Source organism: Clupea harengus, chromosome 4, assembly GCF_900700415.2.
Source record: "Clupea harengus chromosome 4, Ch_v2.0.2, whole genome shotgun sequence".
Lineage (NCBI taxonomy): Eukaryota > Metazoa > Chordata > Actinopteri > Clupeiformes > Clupeidae > Clupea > Clupea harengus.
The window spans coordinates 9,127,347-9,144,537 of record NC_045155.1 but is presented as its reverse complement, the minus strand read 5'-3'; the positions used below and the strand labels follow the sequence as shown (position 1 = coordinate 9,144,537).

General features: G+C 52.3%; 1 protein-coding gene across 2 annotated transcripts in view; it reads right to left on the bottom strand.

Moving 5' to 3' along the window:
- Positions 1-1,275: 1,275 nt before the first annotated feature.
- soga1 (suppressor of glucose, autophagy associated 1) overlaps positions 1,276-17,191 on the bottom strand; it is a 43,517-nt gene continuing 27,601 nt past the window's right edge. The window contains exons 4-14 of one of the 2 annotated variants that reach the window (XM_012834950.3): positions 16,555-16,626; positions 14,260-15,630; positions 12,641-12,793; positions 9,605-9,739; positions 8,302-8,532; positions 7,970-8,116; positions 7,529-7,699; positions 5,150-5,413; positions 3,902-3,972; positions 2,277-3,792; positions 1,276-1,775 (exon numbers count right to left, since the gene is read on the bottom strand). In XM_012834950.3, the coding sequence (XP_012690404.2) occupies positions 1,623-1,775; positions 2,277-3,792; positions 3,902-3,972; positions 5,150-5,413; positions 7,529-7,699; positions 7,970-8,116; positions 8,302-8,532; positions 9,605-9,739; positions 12,641-12,793; positions 14,260-15,630; positions 16,555-16,626 (4,284 nt within the window). In that variant the 3' untranslated portion in view covers positions 1,276-1,622. The remainder of the gene's footprint in view (positions 1,776-2,276; positions 3,793-3,901; positions 3,973-5,149; positions 5,414-7,528; positions 7,700-7,969; positions 8,117-8,301; positions 8,533-9,604; positions 9,740-12,640; positions 12,794-14,259; positions 15,631-16,554; positions 16,627-17,191) is intronic. The other variant, XM_031566077.2, reaches the window with a different exon arrangement.

The window sequence follows — 17,191 nt, the reverse complement described above, 5'->3', positions numbered from 1 at the left end:
AGAGAGAATCACAAACTCATAAACTCAAGCTACAAAGAGGTAATCCAAACCTAGCTGTAATTGTCATTCCTTTACAATAACAAGGGGAACTCCTGACCATAATTCTGAAAGCTAAGAGGAAATCATCCTTACAGCCGAGCCTTTGGATCGGATGGCTCTGACAAACTGCACCCTGTGTGTGCCTACAGTTGAGCATCAGTGAGACGGCTCCTACAGTCAGCAGCAGGCCTGCTACACGCTACAGCTAACAACATGTGCCTTTACAGGGGACATCTCAAAAATGAACTACGACATACGAAGCTCAAGAACCGTAGAATAGGAATAAGAATAGCAATCCTCTCCAAAAGGGGGAATTCACTGCCGTGACAAACTGCAGCCGTGACGTTTTTGTCTCCTACTAAAAAAAAAAAGGGTCAAGGTGTCATTAGGCAGTTTTACATTGTCAAAGCAATATCCATTCAGCCTTAGACTTCTCAGGATGGCAAGTGGTCCTTTACTGATATTGGGTGTTGTTGTTGACTGTATTGGGTGTTGTTGTTGTTGTTGTTGTCGTCATGTTGCTACTGTCCGTCTCTTCCTGTGGTGTGTGTGTGTTGCTGAAGGCTGGACCGTACCCCAGAGGGGCCTGCAACAGAGGCACAGAGTGTGTTGTGTTGTGTTGTGTTGTGAGTTTAAAGGCTCCTTGCCGGATTGCGGGTTTGACTGATTAGGGTAGTCCTCTCAACCACCACTGAAGGAAAAGGCAATAGTGGTTCGTTTGAGAAGTGACAAATCCACGGCCGAGCCTTGTGTCCCAGATCCGTACAGAATTCCCCCATATCCAACCAAGGAGAAGGAGGGAAACTCTGATGTCATCACTGTGCACAACATCTGACTGAAGCTGGCGTTCTGTTGTGGAACATGAGGGATTGGAGTAGACTGAGACGAGGCATCTCTGTGTGTGTGTGTGTGTGTGTGTTTGGGCCTAATGATAGGACATCCTCTTTGAACGACCTGGAGTACTGTACAACATGTTCCGAGTATTTCCTGGTAGGTAGTTGAGTAAAAGCGGAGAGGTGAAGTTGAGTCCTGACATCGTGGGTATTGGTAGAGTGCGGGAGGGAGCAGCTGCTGTCCCGATGCATACTGGTTCAGAGGGGACAGGTTTGACTGGGGGGGGGGGGGGGGGTCCTGCTGGTGGTGTGTCCGTACTACGGGTGGAGGAGGGGGAGGGGGCGGGGGGTGGGCTTCCCTCCCCGCATCCTTGGCCTTCAGATGTGCAGTCTGGGAGGAGTCTCTAGGTCTCCACACACATGGAGACCCCCGAGGGTTTCAGGCCTTCGCTGCTCCTCAGAGTATAAAGTGTTATGCATGTTTACAGCAGTGTCTGTGCATGCGCGTGTGTGTGTGGCTGTGTTCATGCGTCTGCGTGTGTGAGAGTAGGTGTCAATGAGCGTATGTGAATTTGTAAACGTGGCAGTGTATTTTGTGTGTGGCAGTGCGTTTTGTGGCAGTTTGTGATTGTGTAATGCATCTGAGCATATTTGTGTGTGTGTGTTTGTGTTTATGAGTGTCTGAGTGTGTTTATGGTGGTTTGCCAGCGTGTACTGTGGCAGTATGTGAACGTTCTTGCTCTTCTGGCGCTACTCCACGCTAACCTCCACCTTCTCCTCTGTTGTCATAGCAGCCTCGGGCAGACGGTGCTTGCACTGGCTCTGGGAGTGGCGTGCGGTGTGGCGAGAAGGTCTAGCGAAGCAGGAAGTAAGAGACTGAGAGGAACAGTCACAGACAGAGTCCTGAGAGATAAACAGAGAAAGGAGGAGGAGAAAGACAGAGAGAGATAGAAAGAAAGGAGAAGAAGACAGAAGGAGGCAAAGAGGGAGGAAAAGACTATTTTAGTGAAAGGCAGTGTCAGTGGAATGCATGAGCACTTTCATCAAGCCCACTCTCTGTGTGAAACATACACAGGCGCTGTGCCAAAGCACTTTGCCAATGCATGCACTTTGGCCCCTGACTACTTATGGGTCACTTAAACCCTTAGCATAACCAATTCCATGAGACCTGATTGGACAAGAGCCAAGGAGCCATGAGCGTCGGGCAGTCCAACTGGCGCTAATCGTAGGCCAACAGGTTTTCACACATGCTTGAACTCATTGTATATAGTAAAGGCCTTGGAAATGCATTTCAATGGCTGATTGCAGAACACATAGTGAACGTCAGTGGTAGTAACTGTAGTAGACAAACTGGAGCGTGCTGTGTGAGTGTATGTGTGTGGACAGGGCCATGGCACTGCTCACCTCCAGGGCACCTGAGCTGCCAGGCAGGCTATCCCTCAGGCTGGCATCCTTGGCCAGGCCGGTGGGCACCAGGTCATCTCGGGCCGGCTTCATGAAGCGCTTGTTGACGATCTTAGTGACGTTATCACTCCCCGCCAGCAGGCCAGAGAGGCAATCTGGCTTGGGCTCGTCCACACTGGAGCTGGGGCCCTGCGAGCGGCCGCACACGGTCCTGATGAACTCCTGCACCGAGCCGTACCTGTGCGACCCCACGCCCACGCTTACGCCTAGACTCGAGTCCCCCAAGGCCTGGTTGAGGCCCACCCCAGGGTTGGGGCCGGAGGGCTTCCCGGCGGGCTGTCTGGCTGGGCTAGACAGGTCGGCCTTCCACAGGGCCTCGGAGCTGCCGCCGTTCTCCACCACGCTGAAGAGGCTGGACAGGCCGTCGTTGAGGCCGCTGAGGACGGGCGAGTCGCGGGTGGTGGTGGAGCGCGCCCAGGCCGAGCCGCAGGAGGCGCTGCGCTGGTGGAGGTTCCAGAGGCTGCGGTCGCGCGAGGAGGAGACGCTGGAGGAGACGTCCAGGCGCGAGGACGAGGCCGAGACGCGGCGCTGGAGCTTGGGCGAGCCGTACTTGGGCGAGCAGCAGGGGCGCTCCATGCGGCCGGCCACCTTCTCCAGCGAGGACGAGATCTGGCGCGAGCGCGCCGAGGCCAGCGAGGACGACGGCCGCGGGGACCAGCTCTTACCGTGGAACCCCGCCCTACTCCCCGCACCGTCCGTCTGCATCCCCACGCTGACCAGGCGTGCCGTCTGGGTGCCCGTGCTGCTCACCCCCGCCGTCTGGCTCCCGGCGTCCTTGCTGCACTTCCTCTCCAGCGAGCTGGAGCGGATGGCCTGCCGCACGCAGTTGGTCATCTCCTTCATGTCGTCGCTCAGGTTCCCCGAGATCTCCAGGCTGTGGAACGGAGCCCCTCCTCCGACCCCCGTCCTCCCCTCCAGCAGGTCCCTGTGCTGCTGCGACAGCGTGCTCAGCCACTGGTCGTACGAGGACGACAGCGAGGAGCTGGATGTGGGCGCCGACACCGAGGGCTGGCTCTCCCCAGGGTCCCGCGACGAGTGGCCCCTCTGGGCCTGCTGCTGCTGCAGCTGCTGGGTCTTCCCCTTGGAGGGCCTGGCCTCCATCCTGCGCACGGCCGGCGGGCTGTAGTAGATGCGGATCCCCGTCTTGTCCGGGGCGGTGTAGCTGCGCTGGGGGCCCTGCAGGCTCAGCTCCAGGCCGGGGAAGCTGCTGCTGCTGTTGGTGCCGGGGCAGTCCCACGTCTTGAAGGGGTCGGCCTGCTCTGGCGGGGCGCAGTCGCTGGTCAGGTACTTCCAGTTCTTCCGGTTCAGGCCGCTCAGGTCGGTGCGGGCCAGGAGGGGCGAGGAGTAGGCCGACTGGAGCCTGCCGGACTCCTTGCCGTTGACCTCCTGACCCTGTGCGAAAGGACAGGCGTCCAGGAGAGACTCCAGCTCAATAACAGAGGAGATGGACTTGGTCCTGAAGGAAAAGAATGGTTGTTAAAAAGAGCATTAAAATAACATGAAAACTTTCATAAAATTCAAATAAATGTCCTAGTAAATAAATCAAAAGCAAATTTAAAACCCACCTCTCCAAGAATGTCCCATTTGTCTCTACGTCAGATAGGCTTCCTCCCTCTGTCATCTTGTCACTCAGAGCCTTTGAGGTAGAAGAGAGAAGGGAAAGAGAGTAAAAGACGAGAGGATTTTAATCATGTGAGATAAGAGAAGAGAGGTCTCTTTCTCTCTCACACACACACACACGCACACACACACACACATACACACACACACACACACACACACACACACACACACACACACACACACACACACACAAACAGATGAAGTCACACAAAGGAATCCACATCCTTTCTGGAAGTAAACAAAGGGAGTGGTGAGAAGGGATGAGGGGGATTCTACAGTTCACCAAGTGCACTCCAAATCCCTCTGTCCATTTAAATGTTTACTACCAATTCCAAACAAACCACTACTCTACCACTACGTTTTGAGCGGCCCTGAACTCCACGGCAGTGAGCACAGCAAGAGATAAAAAGTGAAGGGCAGATAAGGAGAGAAGCGCAGGGAAAGAGAGAGGGTGTGCTTGGGCTTCTGGCTTCCCTGCTATGTTTGTTTGTCTCTCCTTCTCTCTCTCTCTCTCTCTCTCTCTCTCTCTTTCTCACTGAGATACGGAGACTCCCAAAGAATCCCTCTACACCATGATCACAAAAACCGCTTTTGTTACAAAAAGGAAATAGTCGCTCACAGCCAAAAAGCTGAGAAAAAAAGTCAGGCAGCCCATAACAGGGAGATACTAAGAGAGAAAAAGTGTCTCATCTGCATCCTGCGCTCTCTCCCCTGTGGTTGGGCCAGACACTCCGACCATAATGTCTCCATCTGTGCTGCACCTCTGGGAGGCGTGCAGGGAGAGGCTGACCGCAGGCTGCCCAGCAGGCCTGACTGATGCAATCTTATGCCACTCAGCCTGTAACCTGTAATCTGGCATGGCAACAGGACAATGAGCCCAGCCCATTCTCCAGCAAGGAGGAGGAGGAGAGCCAAGAACACCATGTGGGAAGACATGGAACAAAATGGAGGAGGGGAGGGAAGGATAGAGAAAGAAGAACAATAGAGACTACAGACAATGTGCAAGTGAGGAATAGATGGTCAGACATATAAACGACTGTAGACACCGACTAACCGAGTAAATGAAACAAAAAGAAGAGTAGCACGGTTATCAAGATTTCAAGAGGCATGATGCAATAGGTTCTCTCTTCCATTAGTTTTCTAATGCCCTCGTAACCTTTGACCTGTAGTGACCCCTGACCCGTGCTGACCTGTGAGCTCTTGCTCTGGGCCTCCCGCAGACGCTGCTCCCACTGGCTCCGCTCCTGGTTGAGGCGCTCCAGCAGTTCCAGCTTCTCGCGGCCCCAGCTCCGCTCGCCGATCTGCAGCTGCTTGGTCAGGTCCATAACGGCCGCGTAGGACTCCGCCAGGAGGTGCTGGTGCTCCTCGCGCTCACGCTTCAGCGCCCCCTTCAGGTCCGGAGGGTCCTTGTCAGCCCCCGAGAGCAACGCTCCCCTCCCGGCTTTGCTCTCCATCTGAGGGTAAAGAGGCGGGTTGGAGACAGAGATTGCTTGGTTACGGACACAGTAACATTTTAAGGGGCTGACTACAAAGCTGCTTTTGTTATGACGGACACAGACAATAAAAAACATTTGATGACATTCTGCAACATTTCCCTCCTATCCTCACCATCGTAAAAGTAAAATGTGCCCAACTTGTGGTGAAACACTGGTGCCACATGACTATTAATCCATCTTTTTATAACTTCAATGATAAAGCCTCTCACACATAAAGGGTTAGAAAAGAAAAGAATGCTGCTGCTGCTGCTGCTGCCGCTGCCACACCCCGTCCTCCACCTCCACCTCCTCCCCCTCCCCTCTCACCTCACATGAACTCTCACTGAGCCTCCATCAAGCAGAGCATCAAAGCTCGAGCTATTGCTCACGCTTTTTTTACGAGCTCGTGTCAGCTGGGCTATTAAAACACACGGCCTTCTGGGAGGCCCATCAATTGCGTGTGAGCGAGAGGCAGCATGTTGCCAGTCCACCGAGGCTCTAATTCAACGCTGGCAAACCTGGCAACCGGCAAACACGGTGGTCCGACGAATCTCCACTTACTGCCTAACAATAATCAATTTTCTCTCTGTTCGCAGCCAGTGAGAAATGGGCAGTAATGAGCTCTGGTGTTCTTCTGAATAGGGGCATTAGAGGTTAGTGTAGTGAGGAATCTCACTGTGTTCTGCAGTACGAACTCGCTCTGTCTCCCCTCACACCACCCTGTGATCACGCACTGACGTGGGCATGAGCTATGAGAAGGCGTCGTAGCTGTGGGGACACCAGCTCTGTGCGGACCAACAGCTGTTACTTTGATGCCATGTTGCTTAAGTGCCACGCTGCAGAGTTTTTGGCACCAGTTCCCGAGCTGGACAGAGGGATCGGTGCCAGCTGTGCCAGTCTGGGTTTGGTGGCAGTGGCGCTGACGGGATGGCACCAGGGACCCCATAATGAAGTGCTGTTAATAAACCAGAGATGGCAGCAAGTCCTGGTCCATTTAACCAAAGAACATACAAATGTTTAGTTCTTGGTTCCCTCCTCTTCAACAAAATTCCTCAATAATTTCCATCCCATCACCCAATCCCTTCCCCCAAATGAATGATGCCTTTATTAATTAAAAGATCTTGGGAAAGATAAGCAGCATGCAACAGCAGGAAATTAAAGTCATTAGATCCTTTAATTTCCTTTCTGGTATTAAGACTGCTAGTAGACCCTCATATAAAAGTCATTAATAGCCAAGTATCAGACTGGATCTGGAAAATGGGCTCTGATAGAAGCAGCTCTACTGGGGTTGGGTCTGTGCACATGTCTTTCCCTGGCTCTGAGTTGCTTGGCAAAGGCAGTCTGTCTTGGAACAAGACAAACAAAAGGCTACGATGAGAGGGGAGGGATGGAGGGAGAGATGGAGAGATGGAGAGACTGAGAGATAGAGAGAGGGAAAAAGGGAGGGAGTGCCAGGCAGGAAGGAAGCTGATGGAGTTGCAGGGGCTGATCCAGTCTGACTCGTAAAGCCTGATGCAGGCACAGCTACAGAGCTGGTGGCGGCGCCGATGGCTGAATGAACAGGGCACAAGCTCTAAGTCATTCCATTTCAAAGCGCAGAGCAACCACGCCATCTGTTAATTTAATAATCTAAACAGCAACACAAAGACTGGTTTGTGCTGTTTTATCTCTATCTTTGCCTTTGGGGTTGTGTTTACTAAAATCCCCCGTTCTGTCTTTCCCCCTCCTCTTGTGTCTGGCCCGTTGAGAACAGATCCATCTAGTCTCGGCTCGTCATCCCGCCTGTTAATTAGTCATTAAGGAGACCGCGGTTATGAGCGTGTCTCTCACAGATATTAAACTCATCTCTCACCACCAGAGTCTCATTTGCATGTTTGCAATCAGGCAACTGCCTTCCGAAGGCACACTACATATACATACCCGAAGGATGAGACCCTGTATAGAGTGGGCTAGTTCACCTGTATGAGCCTGCAGAGAGTGGGCTAGTTCACCTGTATGGCCCTGCAGAGAGTGGGCTAGTTCACCTGTATGGCCCTGCAGAGAGTGGGCTAGTTCACCTGTATGACCCTGTAGAGAGTGGTGCAGCTCGCTCACCTGTGTGATGAGGCTCTTGAGCTCAGTCCTCTCCACCTCCCAGGAGGCCTTGGCCTTGGCAAACTGCTGCGTGAGCTCCTGCGAGCCCTGCCTCTCCTCCCGCAGCTCCACGCTCAGGTCCTGAAGCGTTCCCTGCAGATCCACCAGCGTGCCGCTCAGACCACCATTCTGCTGGGGGAACAGTGGGGCATGAACCTCGGGATTGACAACAAGGGGTCCACTAACACATAACACACATGGTAGGCTAAAATGAGTGTAATCAATATCCTTGACCATAGAGTCAGACCAGCCATGTGTGGACAGGCTCTGTGTTTTATCTCTGTGACCTAGATCTTAACTGAAGCTAAATGTGAACCACATGTAGTTTGGAATTCACCCCTGTTCACGGGCTAGAGTGAGTGAATGACTTTATGTGTCGTTGAGGGGTGAGTGAGGGTCTACCTGTTTGTAACTCTTCTCCAGCAGGCAGTGCTCTTTAAATGTGGGGCTCAGGGGCTGCTCCTCAGCGGCGGCCATCTTGTTGTCCCCCTGGTGAGGGCTGAGGGCTTCCTCTTCGAGGAGCAGGCAGAGGTCCTTCACATTGTTTACCTAAATTACAGACAGTAAGGCACATGTTTTACTCTATGGTCATTACCGCCAGGAATTACTATCAGACTTTTAGTGCCCTGAACCCAAAAGTTATACTGTGGAGGTTCTAATGGGGAAAAAAACATCACTATGAAGTTATTATAGCAGCTATATAATATTGGCTTTAACCCCTGACTCCTCCTGACCTCCAGGATGTCCTGGGCGTCTCCCTCCAGCTTCTTGCCCAGGCGCCACTGCTTGAGGAACCAGCGCAGCTTGAGGCTGAGCAGCAGCAGGCTCTGCTTGAGCTGCTGGGACTCCTGCACCAGCTTGTTCCTCTCCTGGCTCCAGAACTTCTGCTGCAGCCGCGTCTGAAGGCTCAGGCTCTGCAGCTGGAAGTCCCTCCGCACCAAGGCCTTCTGGTGCTCATCCTGCAACTAGAGAGAGAGAGAGAGAGAGAGAGAGAGAGATGAAGAGAGAAGAAAGCCATGACAAAGGGATGGAGATAAAGAAGAGAAAACAAACAGTAGAAATAAATAGAAGAGTACAGGAGGAAGCGATGTACAAGTGGAGAAAAGTGGAGAGAGAGAGAGAGAGAGAGAGAGAAAGAGAGAGAGAGGCACACAGGGTTACACAAGCAGTTTGCAAGCTCGGTGCATTTCAAAGTCTCTGAAGGTGTCTGTCTGAACATCTGCCACATATATCTAGTATATATGCAAGGTGCATTATCAGCACATATGCCATGAGAGAGCGGCCATATTTACACAATGAGCTGGCTGTGTGCTCACTGGCTGTGCCAAACTGCCATATTTTTCATCTTGCATAACTTGACAGAGGATAGAACGCAGGACAGACCAAAATGAGATAAGACATGCCACTCTGGGATGTGTGTTGTAGATACGGCTGTGCCTTGGAGACTATAGCATGGTATGGTATGCATTACTACAGTTCACTTTATCGTTTCGTATAGGCTGTCAATAAGCATTATAAATAAATACATATGAGTGATGTCACCCCTGGCTCCGGGTGTGGTTGCTATGATTAGGGATCTTTCCAGAGATCAAAACTAGAGTGGCAGTATTAGGAGGTGGGAGTATAACAACAGTGCTGAGAGATCCATTCAATGTTGTGGTGTTGGCAGAGCAGTTACTCAGATAAGGTCATCGCTAATCTTTCATATTGATATGGATTATGCAAGTGTGTGAGAGTGAGGGCACAGTACAGAGGTTGAATGTGTGTGGGTGGGTGCCTGTCAGCCTATGTAAAATGCTGAGAGGGAGTGTGCGTGTCTATCTGTGTGTGTGAGAGAGAGAGTTGCGGTGTAGGTGCGTGTATTTAATGATACCTGACAGAGCCTGTTTAGGATGCTTAAGAGGGAGAAGTGTGTATGTGAGTAAGCTGCTGCATATATGTGTGTGTGTGTGTGTGTGTGTGTGTGTGTGTGTGTGTGTGTGTGTGTGTGTGTGTGTGGATGTGTGTGTGTGTGTGTGTGTGTGTGTTTGGTGTTACCTGGCTGAGCCTGTGGGAGGTGCTGTGTGTGTCGTCTCTGCGTGCCTGCCTCTCCAGACTGAGCTCCTGCTCGGCCCCCTCGGCCTTCTGCCTCGCCTCACTCAGCTGAGCCTGCAGGGCATGCACCTCATCACGCTAGAGAGAGGGAGAGAGGGAGAGAGAGAGGGAGAGAGAGAGGGAGGGGAGAGAGGGAGAGAGAGAGTGGGGGGGAGAGGGAGAGAGAGGGGGAGAGAGAAATGAGTGATACACAAAGAGAGAGGGAAGAGTAAAAATGAGGAGCCCATAAAACGAGGAAAGAGATCAACCACAACAGGGGAAACGTGAGAGAGGGCCAGAGGAGGAAAAGACTTGGACGAGGCAGATGTGGGGCACTGGCCACTGAACACTCAACCCAGCAGTCTGGTCAGACAGAGCACTGAGAAACTTGAGCCCTGTCTGCCTGTGTTCCTAGTCAGGGCAGTGCCCAGCCTCCCCCCCCCCACAGCACTCGTGGCCTAATTAAACAGGAACATGACTGAGTGCTGTCGTCAAGGCTAAAGAGTTGACCACATCCGCTCCTCTCCATTCTCCTCTAACCCCGCTGCCCTCTCTTCTCCACCCACTCCCTCTCCGCCCTGAGGGCTGTCTGCCCAGTACAGTAACTAACAGCACCCAGACCAGAAATCACTATCCCGTGGTTTTAATTATCTTTCTTTTACGCCAAAATGTCATTCGGACCAGAGCGATTAAATGCTGGTCCGTGAAATTGGGTGGGGTGGGAGAGTCTGATTTGCTCTGGGGGAGGGAGAATTATAACTGTTGTTGTTGTTGGTCCAGAGGAATGCATAAAGAGCTCCTTAATGACTTAATCTCTTGTGCGTATGTATGTATGTGTGTCTGTGTGTGTGTGTGTTGTGTGTGTGTGTGTGTGTGTTTGTGTGTGTGTGCGTGAGTGTGTGTGTGTGTGTGTGTGTGTGTTGGTGAGGCTGGAAGATGAGTGTTTGTTGTGCTCTGGTATGAAGGCGCTGCTTTGTGCTGAGAGATTGGGGGGTCAGGAGGTGAGTGCTCACAGTCATAATCGAGTCTGGGTTTCTGTGGCAACACAGGCGAGGACAGTCACGGACATTCGCCTAACTTGATTTCACAAGAGGAATCACCAGAGAGAGAGAGAGAGAGAGAGATAGAGAGAGAGAGAGAGAGAGAGAGAGAGAGAGAGAGAGATGGACAAAGAGATATGATTTGTTTCTGCTAGGGTTTAAAATGTGTTGAGGTTTACATCCTGAGGCGGAGGAGTGATCACTGAAGACTCTCTGCCAGTGAGCAGCTCTCAGTCAGCCACTTAAATAGCGTGCAGCCCACTGGGAGAGAATTGATTTGCTGCGCCCCCCCCCCCACACCATCTAAGATGCTTACAGCATCTGGGCAAAGGGTCTCTTCACTCTTCACTCTTCTATACCTGACCCCCCCCCCCCCACACACACCATCACACACACACACACACTACCCTGCCCCCACCCTCACCTCCCAAGGTTTGACTGACAGAGTCAATTTTCTCCACAAGGTGAAGGAGTCGAAGAGGCCTTATGAGAATATGTGATGTTCTGTCTTAGCTGAAGTGACATTTGGGTGCGTGGATCTTCACATAGATATTGCAGCCAGTCAGTCAGTGCTGGACTGACAGCCTTTTACTCATAGTGGCAAGTACACTCCTTTGAAGATGAAAAGGGGTGTTAACACACATGGACTCTAAACATGGTTGGTGTCCACCATGCCCTTCAAACGTGAAGGTCAGTACCCCCCTCAGGAAGAGGATCTTTACTGTTACCATATGGTCCTCCATTGAACTATTTGTCACTGATAGACCTTCAGTGGAGGAAGAACACACACAGAGTAAAACCAGTTAAAAGGTAAAGGATTGTTAGTTGTCAGGAATTCTACTCTTGCATGTTCTACTGAACCAATCTAATCAATCTAATGATCCTGACATGCTCTCACATTACAATACATGCCCCCTGCATGCCCTGACATGTGAATGGTGATGCCCCAGTCCCACTCTCTGCCACCTTACTCTTGTGAGTCCCACTCCTCTCCCCTGGCCTGCTCTTGCTGATGTCAGTCGAGCGGAGCAGCTGTCTCAGGCTGATAGCATCACCTCGCCCCTGTCCAGACTGCCACAGCCCTGATGGCCTCCCGCGCCTCCCACGCGTGTCTGAGGGGAGCCTGGGCAGGGCAGAGCTGCGGTGATTGAGAGCGGCTGTGGGGCAGACTGACGCAAAATCAGCCAGATTGCCGGGGCTGGAAGCCTCTGTCACGGTTTAAAGTAATGGGCCAATTTGAGATCTGGGCTCTCTCCGCTCAAATTGCTTTGGGTTTGATCAAATAAAATCGCAGTGGTTTCAGAGGGCCAATTCTCTTTTATCTTTTTTTCTCGCCTCTTTTTGTTGACTTAAGGGGGATTTAAGCCCTTTGCTTTCACTGGGGTAACTGCACTTAGGTTTTGTTGGAGTCAACAGATATAGTTGGTTCTTTTGAAAAAACGCCAAACTGCTGTCAGTGTTTTAACTTATTTCCACTTGTAAACCATCTCCATTAGTGGCCATATTACTAAATTATAATAATCGGCCTGCAATGCTCCTTTTCCATGGGAGGAGGACTTGGAGAAGTCACGATCATAGTATTTAAAAACCGGTGGTAAACAATGGTCTCCGCTGGGACCTGCCACGTGGGTTTAAGAAGGGGGCTTTTAATAGGTTGGCGCTGGGGGAGGTCAGCCAGCCCCATTGTGCTCCTCGCCAGCCTCTTTATCACTTTAGCAGGCCTCTTTTTTTTCACGGGCCTTTGTTGCCATGGAGACACCGATATCAAAAGGTCACACAAACAAGAGTGGCAGACGCTTCCTCTTTGGCTGCCGCGAGGGGGAAATGATGTCATTGTAAACAGAAGTGTGAGGCCTGCATGATTAGCCGGCAGCACCGCACACCGAAAGAAAGGAAATAAGAGGGAAAGCCTGCTTGGGTTCGATTAACATGTCTGCCGGAGAGGAGATGGTGAACTCACCAGTACACTGCTGGTCTCCTTCGTGTCCAACTCTTGGTCACGGGCATCCTGGTTCCTGTTGCTGTCGAGATGGCCGTGGCCCTCCTCTTCTGATTTGCTCAGACAGGCTTCCTGCCCTTTGACCTCCCGCTCTGATTGGTCCCTAAAGTTGGACTGTTGCATGCATGCATGGGCAAGTTAATGAAAAAATAAAACACGACAAAAAGAAGAAAGAATGGCAAAAGACGGGACAGATGAGAGAAGGAAGACAGACAGAGAGGAGGACGGGAGGTGACATTATGGGATGTAGACAGTTAGCAGGGATTGTTGAGGAAAGGCGGACAAGGGGGCATGAGGACAGGAAGATGGGAAGAGACAGATTTGGGAAAGGACAACAGAAAAAAAAGAAAACAAAAGAAAAACGACAGAACCAAAACATATTCCCTTGTGAGACACACTGGAAAACAAAACTCACAGGACAAAGAAAAGCATGTAAAGGAAAAACAGCTTGGCCACTGTGGAGTAGGACAGCATGGGGAACAGAACCAAAACAACACTGAGGAGTGCAAGCGCAGGCTGGAGGGAGAGGAGAGAGGAGAGAGGAGAGAGGGGACGTGAGCAGGAGGGTAGGGACAGGGTGGGGGGCAGGCAGAGGTGAGAGAGACAGTGGGGTGGGGTCGGGGGGGGGGCACAAAGGAATCAAAAAGAGAGAGAGAAGAAGAGGCCAAACCAGAAGAGGAGGAGGAGAAGGACGAGGAGGAGGAGATGAGGGTGCAGAAGGGTGCAGAAGAGAGCACAAGTTATGGAGCCCATGCGGTGAGAGAGAGAGAGAAGGGAGGGGGAGAGAGCTATCTGAAGTGGGCCTCTAGTGGAGCTCTGAGAATCAGCACAGATCAAGAGCTAACACTGCCACATCACTTAGTTACCTAACAGCACACCTTCACTACACCCCTGCTTTATCACATTTCCAAACATTACAGATCACATACTACAACCAGTGCAAACACACAAATGAATTCACACAATTTCACTGCATGTATGAAAACTTAGGAGACTCTGAGTATATGTGATGAGCTATGATTCATGGCACCCATGACATCATCACATAGTGCAGCCTCTACCCCTCCAGCAATCGAAACAGACCTCAAACGCCTCAGAGTATGTGAGTGTCAACAGACACTGTTTTCACATACCTCTGCTAGTATTACCATGGGTTTGAGAAATATTCGTGTTCTGGTCCGATTGGAATTGATGTTTTTGCCAGACTCCACACATTACATAACGTAGACGTCGTGAACTTACTGACAAAATACAGATGGAAATGACACTGTGTTTCGGCTACTCCATTAGAGGCCATGGCACTATTCTCTACATGGTCTTTCAGTGATAAACAGCAGCATGCAAGCTTAAAGTAGCAGGGAGCCTTTAACCAGCAGTCAAACATGGCAGCCAGTGTGAGGGATGGGGGAGGGTGTTAGTAAACCTCAGCATGGTTCATAAGGCACAGCAACGTGAAGAGGAACAAAAACTTGCAACAAAAGAGAGGGAGCTAAAATAATAAAAGGCCAAGCAGGAAGAAAAAAAATCAATCTAAATGTAGAGGAGAGAGATGAGGGAAGGGTGGGGGGTTAGACTCTTACCTTGTGTTTGGCTGTGGTAGCTCCAGCAGAGCTCTCCGAAGGGCAGGGGGCTAAGGCAGAAGGCATGCCCACCACGGGCCCCCCGGACTCGGACAGCAACGGCAGAGGCGAGGCCCCCTCCACCTGCTCCCTCCCCGGGGAGTCTCCCAGAGCCTCCACGCGCTCCACAAAAGCCTGCAGCTGGGACTGCAGCACCCACAGCCGGCCCCTTAGGGCCTCTACCAGGGGTAGATCGGCCGTCGGAGGCGGGCTCTTCTCCAGGATCACGTTCTCTGCTGCCTCATCGCCGCCACCGGCCGACAGCTTGCGATAGAGGCTGTCCGAGGAGGCTGCCGAGAGGAGGCAGTTGGAGTCGGGCGACGTGAGGAGCTGGATGGCTGTGGTGACCAGCTCCGCCTGCTCGCGGACGGCCAGCAGGGCCTCGCGGTCCTTCAGCAGGCAGGGGGTACGCGTGTGGCCGCAGTCTGAGATCAGGAGCCCGAGGCCGGGCACCGTCTTCTCCAGCGCCTCCCTGGCAACCTCGGAGGTCTCGTTCCCCTCGCCGCCCACGGGCCCCTCGCGGAGGCCCTCGCTGGGCACGCACTCGGCCGAGTCGCCGGCCTCTGCGTCGGTCTCCAGGGCGGGCCGCTGGCTGGAGGCCAGGTCGCAGCGCTGCAGGTTGGACAGCAGCACGCGGTTCTCGTACTGGAGCTTCTTCATCTTCCCGCCTAGCTCGCCGATCTGGAGTCTGGCTGCCAGGAGCTCCTCGTGGTTGGCCTCGCCCGGAGCCTCCCTCCCCCCTTCCTCCAGGAGCGTGCCTGTCGGCCCCGGAGACGAGGAGGTCAGTGACTCCGTCTCCCCGTTGGCTGGCAGCTCGGACTTGTAGCGGTTCAGCTCGTTCATCAGGAGCTTGTTCTGATCCTCCAGCTCGATCAGCGAGCGCCGGAGCAGCTCCGCCTCCTCCTCCACAAACTGCAGGTGGCGCTGCAGCTCCATCACGTTCTCCGCGCCCTGGAGCACCAGCAGGGCGCCCCCCGGCCCCATCCCTCCCCCAGCGGCGGGCCCCATGTCCTGGCCCTTCATGTCGTCCATCTCGGCGCGCAGGCCGCGGTTCTCCACCTCCAGCTCCACGATGCGCCGGCTCAGCAGGTTGGCCTCCTCCTCCACCAGCTTGAGGTGGACGCGCACCTCGGCCTCGCGCGTGTGCGGCGAGTCGGCCACCTCCTTCACGGTGAGCGCCGCGTCCACCTCGCCGTAGAGCGAGCGGAACTTGCCCAGCTCCTCGCGCATGCTCTCGCTCTCCTTCGCCAACTTGGTCAGCTTCTTGCACATGAGCGCCGACTCCTCCTTGGCAAAGTGCAGCTGGCACCTCAGGTCAGAGCTGTCCTCGAGCTGCAGGGTCAAGAGCACAGGCCGTGACACATCTTTAGGGACTTGCCCAAATGACACTGATGATGAATGCCTTACACTGCATGGCTGCTTGTGCAATTCTAACCTTTCCTCTACCTCGCTCTAAGAAAGCTGTCTCATTTAATGAACTACAGTGAAACTCATAATCATCACTTTGCAAAAAAATCTTGCATAGAAATACTGAATAAAGAAAAAACTATTCCATGATAATTACAGACAACAGCGAAGGGAATGATTGTGTTGGATCTGTTTGTGCCGTTAGTCAGTGTGGGTTGCAGTTTTTTGTTTTTGCAATTCAAGGAGTGGCAGTTGAGGCCGTTGGCATACTGCATGCTTTCACAGAGTACTTTGTTTGTGCAGCAGTCGAATGTACTGCTTGCACATACATTACATAATAGGCCATACAATGACTACTGTGAAGAGCTTGAGCGTGAAAAAAAACAAAAAAACCTCTCCCTCTCTTCACTAATGCAAAGCGATCTGTGATAGTAATTACAGAAACAAAGACTGCAAAGTGGCTCGCAATGAAAGTATGGGACCAAAACAATCCCAAGTACCCTCCCTCAGTACACGCTGTTCAGAGAGACATCACTCCCCTGTTCACAGCCTGGGAAACAGTAGACTGCATCCCAGCAGAAACGAGCCTCGCTTGGAAAGCCGTTTAATGGGCTGTCGCCACACATGCCAAAATCAATCCGACTATAAAACTTCCCCCCATAAAGATAAGATCGATATTGCGGTTTTAAATTTGAAGAGGGTAGCATCACTCTTGTGTTTTTTTTTATTCATTAGGCCTTTGGGGGATGCGGGAACGCAGGCCATGTGTCTGTCTTTCACCGCTAAACACCAAATGATAAAAAATAAAAGAGTGCGGTATGAAGTAAACAGAAGGTCTCAGCGCAGTACCTGAAGGGTGGGTTTCTTCTCCGCTTTGCTGTTCGAGCGGCGATCGGTGCCCCTCTTCTTCTGGGAGTTCTGCTGTGGGAACACAAAGAAAAGGAAAAATAATTAGCAGTTGTTAATCACCAAAATAATGACCAAGGCTGCTCAGCCCTCCCCGACCTCCTTCCCCTTCCCTGCAACACCCCCTCCCTCACATGCCCGTGTCATCAGTCATTGCCAGGGTGAAGTTTATCACCACGGAGATACTGATCGCGGTGCGATTTACACCTGGCTGAGCTCAGGAAATGTAAACAAAGACAGACAGTGGATGGGGGTAGACAGAAGGTGAGAGTGGTTCGAGAGGAAGGAGGGTTGGTGGATGGGGGGAGCACAGATGGATGGTACAACCATCCCTTGTCTCCTTCCCTCAGGTCACCTGCGCCTGGCTCTGTTATCTTATGCTTCCATAAATCATCATTTCATTCCCTTTTTGCGGTCAGGAGGGGGAAGCGGCTCTCCGAGACCCCGCTGACAAGTCTACAGCGTAAGCTATCTCTTAGCACTGTCGTTCCCATGGTAACCGGGCCCTCCACGGTGAACACAAAGAGGAAATCGAATGAGGAAACAGACCGGGGGGATAATATGCTTCACATGATTTAAC